This window comes from Lycium ferocissimum, chromosome 9 (genome assembly GCF_029784015.1).
Source record: "Lycium ferocissimum isolate CSIRO_LF1 chromosome 9, AGI_CSIRO_Lferr_CH_V1, whole genome shotgun sequence".
NCBI lineage: Eukaryota > Viridiplantae > Streptophyta > Magnoliopsida > Solanales > Solanaceae > Lycium > Lycium ferocissimum.
Window position 1 is genome coordinate 17,907,758 of NC_081350.1, and position 12,653 is coordinate 17,920,410.

Sequence of the window (12,653 nt, forward strand, 5' to 3'; positions counted from 1 at the left end):
ATCCTATGTTTGATCCTTTTTTCTGCCATTAGATGGGCCGTAATTCGCGTGATAGGAACATCCTTAGGTAATATAGAAAGAAAGATGAGAAGAAAGAAAATCATGCTGGGCATTGTCTTACTTTTGTTCGTGAAAGTTACGATTGTAACTACTAATGTTGTAATGTTAAACTTTCTTGTCAGCAGGCCGTTCTTTTTGTTCTTTCATTTTGTTTCTGAAATTGATTCTTATTTTTCTGGGTTCAAGTGGAGAAAAATGAGTTGGCTGCTTTCCAAGTTGCCTGATGTCTATCGAAGCACTTTAACTGGAAAGAGAATGCGGAAATAACTAGGTGTTTATTTATTTTAATCAGAATTAGCTTATGTAAGTCAGTCTCTGTGGCTTTTCCGAATTTGGAACAGAACTTTCTGATGTTAATGAAATCCCTGAAGATGCTAACAAATTTGTTGATAAGATATTTATGTGCTTGCATGTATATACATTGTCGAAAGATCAGTGACTAACTCACCATAGATCTGTATTACATGGTGTAATAAGTTGGAGCAAGAACCCCACTTGCTTGATAAGACAACTTTATTCTCTGCTATTACCATGGCAATTTATGTTGAACCAGATGTCTGTTTCCATCTAGAATTGACCGAGTAAATTCTTCAATTATGGATTGCCAATTATCCAAGCTTTGGATTAAGTTATTTCTCACATTGTTTGACTCTTGTATTCTAACAACAGAAAAGAGGAATTTCATCCAAGAAGAAAAAAGAAGAGACCAGCCTTGTTGATGTGCCACATTCTTTAGGCTCTCATGGTGACATCTGCAGCCAAGCAAATACTACTGGTCCTGAAATGCCTTCACGCAAAAAGCAAAAGACAATATGTTTGGATTTAAAGCCAGACGAAGCTCAATCTGTTCAGAGTGACTGCTCCAGCAGTGCCTGTTATTCAAATAAGAACATCCAAGGTATGCGCTCAAAGTTACTTTAGCGAAAGGAAAATTCTTATTTCTTCTAGGAATATTGAATCACCCAAGCCTTAGGAAGCTTTCAGGATACCAGTTTAAGAAAAATAAACTTATCAAGAAATGGCCATCTTCTACCAGCACCAACATACCTGTCCAACATTTATCACTTTATTTGATTTTTTACTTGGGCATAGCTGTTTAGGATGTAGCATAAACGTATCTAGAGTTCAATCAGAATAAATATTGTTTTTATCGTATGTTTTGTTAGATATATATTCCTCTATATTATGATAGATGACTTTGTTGGATTCCTCGGGAAGTTTAAAGGAGGATTGCATACATTGTTAACTGGAGCAAGATAGAGAAGTTTTTCAGATTACAGTCAAAATTTTAAAAATATAGTTAGTTGGAAGTATGTCCGTTGAGATTGTATGATTGAAGTAAACTTAGGTTCTGAAGGTATCTATTTGAGGAGAAGGGGCCAAACATTTTGGAAAGGCTTATATGTAATTAAGTCAAATATTTTAGGATGGCAAAGTACATTGTATTCTATAGTTACATTTAATTACTCCCATTTTGAAAGGGGAATAAACTACCATCCTAATATGGTGGGGAGGTGATACTTCGCAAACATCAATTGATATTCCAGAAAAGGTCCATCAGATTTGAGATTAAATATGATGAAGCATTGTATAGGCAGCCTAATAGTCGCAGCTCTGCCCTGTATATATAGGTGTTGTGTTCAAATCCTACCCAAGGTCGTCCCTCTTGTTCAACACTCCCAAAAGTAATATAACACGAATTTAGCAAAGGAAACCTTTTCTGGGTGCATAGTAGAGAAAGTATTGTGTAGAGAGTGATCATGCTTTCTTTTACATTCTTTGTCACAACTGAATATATATTAAATGTTGAGGATTTATAGCTTAGCCAATAGAAGTCAAGTGTTAATTCCTTTAGTTCCATTACAACTTGCTATTCAACTCCCAGTGAATCCCATAACGTGGGGTCTGGGGAGGGTAGAGTGTACGCAGACCTTACCCCTACCTTAGGTAGGGAGGCTGTTTCCGGTCCATTACAACTTGCTATATTTGGGGTAATTCTGTTTAGATTATATGCTGAAAAGTGACCTTCTCTGAATATGCTAAGATGCTAACTATGCATTACTTATATTTATAAGGTAATAAGACTTATTGATTAAAAAGAGAATTTCCTGCATACAGGATGCACAAAGAAGTAGAGAATATATGTACGCGATTCTCTGCAAAAGGTTACCAAACATCTATATTAACTAGATTAGCATAAGTGCTTCAAACCATTTGCTAATACCTTTTCCTGACATTTCACTCCCCTTTCCATCTTGTCTCTCCCGTCACTACCCTCGCTTGTCTTCCTTGCTATTCTTTTGCATGGATATCAAAAGTCAGCTCATTTGTCATGGGTCAATTTCTGCTTCCCAGGATTATTTTTCCTCTCATTTCTATACTTGCCTTGGTCCTCCCATCCCTGGGGTGATTTTAGGTGCTAAATTTGGGGCACGTGAACAGATGGTCTCTCCGTAAAACGAGGTATTTTATGTATATATTTTTCAAAATTAGTATAATACTATCTGCTTGAACCCATGCTACAGAAAGACTAAATGGTGCACTTGGTTGAAGGTTTGAGCTATTTACCTAGAGGACTAAGGATCAATTCCCACTTAATACATTTTTTCCTACTTTTTTTTAGTGGTGAACCCATGTTCCAGAAATCTTAGATTCGCCACCCGTCCCCAGCTTTCTCATCAATTTCTCGAAATCCTTCATCCTTTCATAATTCTACCTTGTGCACTCTTACCTCTCAATATGTCCTCTTCGTGAGATTCGTCAAATGAGCCCCCCTTCCCAAAGTGTCACGATATGATCCACATGGTATAGGTACCAATTCCCATCTGCTCCTCCGAGCAGCAGAACTATGAAGAAAGAAGGCTCAAAGTCTTGCCCTTAACCATCTCTAGAGCTGCCTGTTTGTCAGCAATATATCAATTCTTTTCTGTTACAATGTGAGAAGCTCCAGCATGCGACCTTCGTGGTGAATCTCGCATCTGTCTCTTTGTGTAAAAATAATGGTTATCTATCTTGGAGATCTAAATCTTAATGGTAACCATGCATACTCTATTGTGGCCTTTATTTTTCCTTCTTTTCATTTCTTTATGTCACTCTTTGGTAAAATAATCAGTGCTACACCAGGAAAGTGTTGCATAATCGAGAGAAAGTAAGTCCTAGAAGTAGAAGAAATTCGAAGAAATGTGACTAACTAGTTCAGTAAGTTTCAGTAATACATAATGGGGGCTTCTGAGTCTGTTAAACCTTGAATATCTACATTGCTTTGCCTCCTCAATCTCATTTCCTACAGAAAATAAGAGGGATCCTGTGAAACTGGATCAGGAATGACCTGAGTTTCCACTCCTGAATTTTACCCCTTTCTTTAACAGTGTATATAGCTTTCTGAACATGAAAACTCACAAGCATGTTTATAAACCAGTGTAAACAAGTTCCCCGCCCTTTGATTTGACAGAATATTTCCCAAAGTTAGATGATTAAAGAAAAATCAGTTTCCGAAAGGTCTGCTGATGTGCATCACCTTAAACTTTTGGATTAATGCTCCTCTCTTTTGCTTGGCAGTAATTGGGCCAATCAATATGAAAAGGGGTGGACCTCGCATATCACTTTTTGAACTTTGCAAGAAGCTGCAGTGGCCAATGCCTAGTTTTCAGTCAGTAGAGCGTAAATCCAAGTATGTAAAACCAGTTTATCTGCTAATCAGTTCTTTCCTTCTTGTTTTTATCGAACTGTTTCCTAGATTGTTGCTTATTGAGTGTGAATTCCGGCCTGGACAGGTCACTTATTGAATGTGGTGAAGGCCCCGATAAAAGGAAGGTTTACAACACTTTTGCATCTCAAATCTCATTGACAATACCTGACTATGGTTTAATAGAGCTCACCGGGGATGAAAGAGCTGATAAGAAAAGTTCACTTGATTCGGCTTCACTTCTCATGCTGTATGAGCTTGAACGACGGGGAAAAATAGTAATTGGAAAGTAATGAATTGTCGTTAGTTTAAATTCTCACATTCTTGCACTAACGCGTAGAACTTTTTGCATATAGCATTTTAGGACTACCTATTAGGTAGGGAAAAACGAGGAAGTCTGGTGTATATTTGCATTGAGAGTAGTAACAATCTTAATTCTGGCATATCAGGAGGGCATAGTTCCCGCTCCGGCCATTATTGGAAATCCGATTGAAAATAGGGATGAACTTGCTGAAGTGTATAAGAGGCTGAGGCGGATCTAGGATTTGAATTTGATGGGTTTAACATTGTGATTTTTAGCATTGAACTCGTTGCAACATTAAAATTGGTTCAGGTCTAACATTTGTTGAGATTTTTAGTAGGTTCTTACATATATATATATATTTATACTCTTTTGTCGAAATTATGGGTTCCAGCATGCAAAAGGCTACATCCGTCCCCGATAAGAGGGATCGTTCTTGTGGCCGGCTATTTAATGCTTGGTTTCACAAATTTATCGGGACTCCCTTTTTCTTTTAACGCCCATATGTAGCACTTTTGTTACAAGTGAAGCTTCAGGATCGTGTCCTAGAGTTCAAAACCTGTACAACTGAACTCTAGGACAGTTCGAAGTTCAGTTCTTAAATTGTCCTGAAGTTGGATTCTTGCATTTCTGTATTTTACTTTGTTGCCACTTTTTTAAGTTGTGGCTGTTTTTCAATTATTTTGCCAACGTTGGTATATTCTAATTAGCAGCCCTAAGAGTTTAATTTGTCAAAATCATCCTTACAAACAGGCTAATTGCAACCTAATGATTGCCTTTACAGGGCATAACTAGTTTATTTGATCTTTAGTCTTTTACTGTGTCTCTCATGAGTTATGAAGAACTGATTTGAATGGTATAATATTTGTTCTTGGTCACTGGGTATGTTGTAATATTTTTCTTGGTAGGCACGTTGGATTTTTATTCAGAAGAAAAAGGGAAGAGTATAATACTGTTGCATGAAATTCAAATTAACATAGTTATGTATCTTAAATTTTTTTTCTTGAAGACTGGACTCTGCTAGACTAAAAATTAAGTTATTTTTGGACTGAAGAAAAAAAAAATCATATAAAACAAAATAGAAGTATTTCCTCAGATTGCCGTTATCTTTCAACTTTCATCGTAATTAAGATGCATTTGTTGCAGTTTTTCTCCCAACTGATTCGTTTACAGTGAAGAAGTTTGATATTAGAAATGACAGGAGTTTTATTTTGTGCACACAACTCAAGAGGGGGTCAAATTTTGTCGTGTGAAATTTTCGCGGTCTCATAAAATTGCCTACTTTCAGTTCTTATACTTCACATATTTTCTTGTTAGCACAATCAGAAAACTGCAAAATGCAGATAAAGTATGAACAATAGAATTATAAGTTAACCCATCGCACTCAAAAGTATGTAAAACCACGATCTATCCCTGTAGAATTTAACTCCAAACCCGCTAAAATAAATGAGCCAAAATTTGGGTTACAACCTTTGCAACAAGACTTAATCCTAAGCCTTTGCCCCTGCAACAATCACTTAATTGTTGTACCCCTTTCCAACTTGAAGAAAAAAATAATCTCAAAGTTAATGCAATCTATCAATGCTTTTAAGTAAACAGATAGATTATAACTCAGGAACATAATGCAGTTGAACTTGGATTAGACTCAATGAATCAAATAACAAAACAAGGACCAAATCTCCTGTCTGGTTCATCACACTCCTTGAAAATAGCTTTGAACTGGAAGATCTCTCAGTACAATGTGTGTATCTTCCCGCAAAATACCACTTGAACTATTACTATATATGAAAAACGCATCAGTTAGATAAGAATGTATATGTAATGTTATACAAAGCATATACATTATTTATTCGTTATATATAGCATATAAGAAAGTAATGTATAATAGTGTATAAGGATGATATAGTGGGTACATCATATCAGCTGCAAACTAGATGCGTGGTTGTATATATGAGTTATTTCGCCTGAAATCTTTTCCTAATATGACTAAGACACTTCTCTAAGTACTTGGTTCTTGCCACAATCAACCTAATCACTCTACTAGCCCAATAAGTCATATTTGGACCAACACAATCAGTTATTGTACAAGCCCCTATTTCCTACGTTAATCATCAAAACATGTGCTTGTATTACAAGTAAAAAATTCAAAGATTGAAAAAAATGTGATAGACCCACCAAAGGACAAACTCAAGTAAACAAGCACACACATACAACTAATGGTAGAAAACTAGAAATTGGTTCCTCACAAGCACACACTAGCCCTTTTTTCCTTTTGACATCATCGAGAATTGACATAACACATAGGCGAAACAAATAGCCTAGATATCATATTAATTTATAGTATAAGTTAATATTTATCTGCCAACAACTAAATAAACCTAAAACACGAGTAAACATATTATATTATAAGTTCATAAATATATAACAAAAATTGCTTCATTTATGCATTAAATTATTAATTACAGACTCTTGTATATCATTGTACAGTATTTAAGTTACTTTTTGTAATTAATTTAATGTACGAGTTCAAACTAACTTACAATTAAATTAGACTACAATCAACACATTTTTCATCAGAAAGCTCTGCCGACATTGTTTGTTGGTAATTGTCTCAAATGCGAATTCAAGATTTTAAGTTTGTGAGTTTCAGTAAAATAAACTAATACGCAATACTAATCGGACAAGAAGACTCCAAGGGAAATCGATTCCGCTAAGCCAACAACTCCATTTAATAATGGGTTTGTTATATAATTAACGGACTCTCAATATAAATATAGGAAACGCACACCCGATGCCCCGGATCCGCCCCATTGTCTGTTGGAAATGACCATGTTTTTAGTAGTGAAAGACTTAAACCGTGGTCATATTTGACATTTTTAAGTCTTAACTTCTCGCATCACATTACTTGTACAATTATAGTCCCATACTCGTTCATATGCTTTAATTTATTTGGTGACTAGTGATTGAGAAGGTTGTGACTTTTGACCATTATATTGATTTGATTTGACGGTTGAGATTTGATTTAAAACTCCAACTCCCTATTTTCCATTAATCAAAGATGTACGGGCCTTTTTCCTTAGGCTTTATGAATTTTGAAATTAAAAGCAACAAAACAGGAATATTTTTAGGTTTAGACCGAAGAAGAGCCGTAAATAGTTTTAAAGATATAATTATAGTACTTACTTCTAAAGTACTAACAGATACTTCTTAATTCGTTTGCCATTTAAAGAGCTGTACTTGAACGTTCAAAATTCAACAATTCTTTATTTGAAGAAATACAATGTGAGTTGCGTGTAAACTGTAGAAGCAATGTGACATTTCGTGTTAATTTATTAAGAGTGTTGATTTTAGTGAGAAAAAAAAATCAAGACTTTTCACTCGGAGGTAAAATGAACCTATTTTATTTATCCGTTTCAATGTAATATGATATTACTATTTGAATTAATAAGAAGTTTAAGAAATAAATGAATATTTTTAAAACTTGCGGTTTTAAATATGTTATAACATTTGTGTTGCTACAATTTTTTTAAAATTTGTGACCTTACATATATACTATAGTATTTGTGTAGCTATAAAAACTTCTCATTAAAGGTAAAATACGAAGCGTAAGGTTAATTTTTTCTAAATATTAAGATGTGTTGTTCTTTTTTTGAAGAAATTAATAAGAAAATTATGTCACAGAAATTGAAACGGATGAAATACAGCCGAATATATGCATCTAATAACAAAGGAATATACTTCTCTTCCACAAGAAAGAAATTCGAACTATCATCTCACTGGATTCCAATCAGTAGACATAACGAAAAAGCTGAGAAATAAAACCCAACTAAAATATCATCTCTCCGAATCCCTTTCAACAGACAATTCGAAAAAATAAGAAATGGGGATAGTAGGATGGATAAACAATATAGTATCTGTTTTTTTCTAAAATAATGTTATCCAATTAAATTATTTTTCCAATGTGACCGCTTTAAACAGTGAAGAGTTTAAGTTTTACGTGTCATACATTCCTTTTTGATTTGTCCCAAGAAAATATCATACTTCATTATTTAGAACAATTTACTACTTACAATCATTTTACCCGAATGAATTGATTTATATAGCCACCTGAATGCTTGTCTTGTTTTAGACCAAAAATTTCAAAAGTTCATTTTTTTTTCTTAAACTTCGTGTCTAGTCAAACATCACCACATATATTAAAATGACTTTCATTTCTACTTACAAAAGAAGATGACAACACCTAATAACTTTGGTTGCAATATTGTACGCAATATATTTTTTGTACTCGATCGATTTGTTTCATTTTATATATATATATGTTACTCTTTCCGTATTAGTATGTTTGAAGAAAGAGCATCTTCTATTTAAAAAAATATTTTAGCTTTAAACTTTTCATTTTATTCTTAATGAAATGCTCTTATAATCATAAAATTATCATGACATATTTGAAACCATAAGTTCTTTCGGTACATTTGATATGTGCCAACAGTATTTTCTTTTCAAAGTCTTTGGTCCGGTTAAACACTATCATATAATTAAAACAAATCGATGCAATATATTTTGTGTAGTTTCCAATTCTCAAAATATTACTATTTTTAAGTTAAGAATTTTCTTTAGATCAATTTCAACCCAAAATTGCGTCAAACATTGTCTCTCGAAAATGTAGTAAGTAGACCACAATATGGGACATACGTAGCATATAATTTACGCGTGATGTTTCGTAAGCTGAAACTCATTATTTCAGTTATTTAGCAAGAAATAACTCAAATTAAAATACCATAGTTTATGTTTGTTTAGTGTTAATGTTTTGTCGAACGTAAGTTTTATAAAACATTAGAGCTAATATCGTAGAAAAGCATCCATAAGACAAGACGTTAATTAAAAAAAATAAGCAAGCAAAACACACACACATATATATACGTACATAAAATTGTGTACATTGACCGTTTAAACTTTTAAATAAAATGGTCATTTACTTCGTCTTGGTATAGGAGCAGGCTTAGGTCTTGAATTCTAGTTTCACAGTTATCAACTATATATCAAAATAAACTTTTAGTACTTATAATTAACTTCTTAGTAATTAACTTCTTAATCACACAATTCTCAACAAGAGAGATGAACATGGAATAAAACCAAAGGATAAGAAGGTGCAAGAAAGGGTTAAGAGAAGGGCTAAGTTAAAAGTAAAAATACAGATGGATTGGCATTGTCAAATTCCTTAAAAAATACCAACTTTTTCTGAAACTATAGAAAGTTGATTGTCTGTCAATCCCTTAATAGATAATCCCATTCATTATATACTTACTTCATTCATCTAAAGGAAAATAATTATAGAGAGGCAAACAAAAATGGGGAGAGGAAAGATAGAGATAAAGAGAATAGAAAACTCAAGCAACAGGCAAGTAACATACTCAAAGAGAAGAAATGGGATCTTGAAAAAAGCTAAGGAAATAAGTGTTCTTTGTGATGCTCGTGTTTCTGTTATCATTTTTGCTACTTCTGGCAAGATGCATGAGTTCTCCTCGACTTCGTATGTTTCTTTAATTTATTTATTATCTTCCTTTGATTATTCTTTTTTCTCTAAATATTAAATTTGGTGTGATATATTATTTTGAAGGTTGGTTGATATTTTGGATCAATACCACAAGCTTACTGGGAGAAGATTGTGGGATGCTAAGCATGAGGTAAATTATAAAGTACCCTTTGGATTATATTCAATCTTTTCTTTTACCTATTCTTGAAAAAGGGAAAAAAAAAATTCAAAGAAACCCTTGGATCAGGTTCCATGTTTTCTTTTACTACCTGTTATTGAAAAAAAAAAAAAAAAAAAAAGCAGCATGTGTTTTTTGCTAAAACAACGTTAGTACACTTGAAACATGAAATCTTTGAACAGATCTAGAAAAAGCAAGTAGTTTTTTTTTTTTTTTTTTTTTTTTAATTTCTTTTTTTGGCATCCGTTTTGAGATTTTTTTTAGGGTTTTCCACTTTGACATGAAAGTTCTATCCTTTAACTGGTTTTTGACTCATCCCTTTTGGGAAAAAGGGATGATTTTGTTGCTAGAATTTTGAAACATGAATTCTATGAAGAGATCTAAAAATAGGATGTACTTTTATAGCTATATCCCTAGACCAAATTGTTAACAGGAGTGATGGTTATATTCTTCCAGTCAAGAAACAGATCTGGTAAAGGAAATGAAATCTTAATTAATTCCTCCCTTCCTTGCTTTTGTTTACAAGTCTTTTCATTGCTTTTAACACCCAAAAGTTCAACCTAGCTAGCTACATGGTTGAAATATATATATATATATATATATATATATGGCCCATCAATGTTGATATAAACTAGGTGGTTTCAATGTTCTTTTTGTTTTATCTTTTCAGTTTTTAATTAGATTGATTGGATTGTAAACAGAATTTGGACAATGAAATCAACAAAGTCAAGAAAGACAATGACAACATGCAAATAGAACTCAGGTAAAATAAACAGAACTTCATTAGTATATATGGCTTCTCACTTATACTATGGAAAGAAAGCAAAAAAGGAAGGAGTTTGGTTAATGTTTATATTTGTTGAGTTATTAATTTCAGGCACCTAAAGGGTGAAGACATTTCATCTTTGAACTATAGAGAGCTCATGATATTGGAAGATGCACTTGAAAATGGAGCCACTAGTATCCGTAACAAACAGGTACAATTTTCTTTAAATATTTTGTAATGTTCAACTGATTTAATTGAGAATTTAATGTCTTCTGATATATTTATCACCTTGTGTTACAGAATGAGTTTATGAGGATGATGAGGAAAAAGGTATGATCAACACTCATGTGCCTGTTTTCTCATGTTTCCATTTCATTTTTTTTTTTTTTACTTTGTGCTTTATTTTCCCTAAAATTATAAAGTGCTAGATCTCTCAATTCGACCAAACAAAAATGACCTACTTACTTTTTGGAAATTCAAGCATGTTTTTCTTCTATTGTGGTGTTTTTCTTTTGAAATTTTGAGTAAATATGAAGTCCAGTAACATGTTTGATGTACTTTATAGCTTTTAATGCGTAAGTACATAAAATCCTCCCTAAACTATCATTATGTTTGAAATTATATTTAAACTATCAGGTGTTTCTATTTAGGGGTAACAGATGCACGGATAGTTAAGTATGAAACTTGCAAACTAGTAATAGTTTTACGGGCGTGTTTATGTACTAACTCTTTCTAAATCTGTAAATTTTATTTTCAAAAATAACTAAACTTATTCAGAACAAAATTAACTTTTGTTTAAAGAAATAATTATTGGTGTTAACTTTACTATGGTGTTCAATTATATATATATGTGTTGTTTATTTTCTTTCCCATTTTTTAATTTGTTGTGGTCTTTGGATGGAATTACTCAGACTGAAAGTATGGAGGAGGAGCAAGAACATCTTAATTGCCAATTGGTATGGTTATCTCATTGACTAAACATATTTGCTCTTTTTTTTTCTTCTTTTTTTAACAGTTCTATTAGCACGTTCCTTGTCTCAAAAATATAATTCACATGCATTATACTTCTGTTAGAAGATTTTTGAATATCAGTAGTAAAGAAACATTTTTAGCAAAAAGTAGATGGCTAGTAAAAATGTTTTTTTTTTCTTTTTGTAATTTATAAAACTGCTTCAACTTGTTAATTTGGGACTGAGATATAGTTGTTACTATTGTTTATAAAACTAAATAGGATGTTGATGTCATTTTTCAAGAACCTTACCCTTAGTAAAAGGACAACTTTTGATTCATAATTAAGAGTTTAGATAAGTATAAATTAACTAGCCAGCTTTCTCCAAATCTTCAGGTTTAGTTGGAAATACTACTTCGCTAATTATTTAGATATTTTTTCTTGGTTATAAAGATAAAATATGATATATAACTATGCATCATCTAAAAAGAGTGTACAGTTAGATTCTTTTTATTTTTTTAGATATGCTCCTTAAACTTTTTGGGATTAAACGTCCCTAGAGTTGTACAGTAATTTTTTCATTCACTTTTTAAAAATTCCTAACGTAATTCCAAAAAGAATTAATTATGGTGACTTAATATATTTTATTTTCACTAATGGCAGCGTCAGCTGGAGATAGCAAGCATGAATAGGAATATGGGAGAAATAGGGGAAGTATTTCAGCAGAGGGAAAATGAATACCAAAATCTGCCTTTTTCCTTTCGAGTGCAACCAATGCAGCCTAATTTGCAGGAGAGGTTTTAAAAGAAATTAAACCTCCATCAAATATTTGCTTAATGAAAGACTTTTTAATGTTTTCTGTATTTTAATTTGTGCTATCAAAGAACTTGGTGTGTAATATCAATACTTATCTACCTTATGGTTTAAGTAACGTTATATATCTATCTATAGCCATTGTATTCTGCATACTTTGAGGGGGCTCATGTGCATGTTTGGGTAAGACGCTTGTCACAGGTTCAGCTTATTTTGCTGATAAAAGTCGGGTATATAAGTGGACCATCATCTGCTAGGGCGATTTCGGTTGAATTTACGCAAATATCTCTTTTTTAATCAGTATTTAGATTTTGTCTTTTTTTTTTTTTTTCTAAAGTTGTGTAAATGTGGCTCTTGAAAAATTATCC

At 32.7% G+C, this 12,653-nt stretch overlaps 2 protein-coding genes across 3 annotated transcripts in view; both read left to right on the forward strand.

The window, feature by feature from the left end:
• Positions 1–4,427, forward strand: part of LOC132029763 (endoribonuclease Dicer homolog 3a) — a 28,584-nt gene extending 24,157 nt beyond the window's left edge. Inside the window, exons 23-25 of the mRNA XM_059419113.1 lie at positions 730–958; positions 3,619–3,730; positions 3,834–4,427. Of these exons, the coding sequence (XP_059275096.1) occupies positions 730–958; positions 3,619–3,730; positions 3,834–4,038 (546 nt within the window). The 3' untranslated portion in view covers positions 4,039–4,427. The remainder of the gene's footprint in view (positions 1–729; positions 959–3,618; positions 3,731–3,833) is intronic.
• A 4,824-nt stretch (positions 4,428–9,251) lies between these two features.
• LOC132069264 (floral homeotic protein GLOBOSA) lies at positions 9,252–12,440 on the forward strand. 2 transcript variants are annotated; one of them, XM_059462672.1, is made up of 7 exons: positions 9,252–9,576; positions 9,661–9,730; positions 10,459–10,520; positions 10,635–10,734; positions 10,824–10,853; positions 11,435–11,479; positions 12,136–12,440. In XM_059462672.1, the coding sequence occupies exons 1-7, from the start codon at positions 9,395–9,397 to the stop codon at positions 12,274–12,276; spliced, it is 630 nt and encodes a 209-aa protein (XP_059318655.1). In that variant the 5' UTR covers positions 9,252–9,394; the 3' UTR covers positions 12,277–12,440. The 2 variants fall into 2 exon arrangements, with proteins under 2 accessions (XP_059318655.1, XP_059318656.1); XM_059462673.1 differs by having other exon boundaries at positions 9,272–9,576; positions 9,664–9,730.
• The last annotated feature ends 213 nt before the right edge of the window (positions 12,441–12,653 follow it).

What these genes read in the sequence shown, in the direction of transcription:
- LOC132069264 (XM_059462672.1), top strand. Translation starts at nt 9,395, where the DNA reads ATGGGGAGAGGAAAGATAGAGATAAAGAGAATAGAAAACTCAAGCAAC. An exon ending in TGTGGGATGCTAAGCATGAG is followed by an intron (nt 9,731 to 10,458) that starts GTAAATTATAAA and finishes GATTGTAAACAG; the next exon opens with AATTTGGACAATGAAATCAA. An exon ending in AACATCTTAATTGCCAATTG is followed by an intron (nt 11,480 to 12,135) that starts GTATGGTTATCT and finishes CACTAATGGCAG; the next exon opens with CGTCAGCTGGAGATAGCAAG.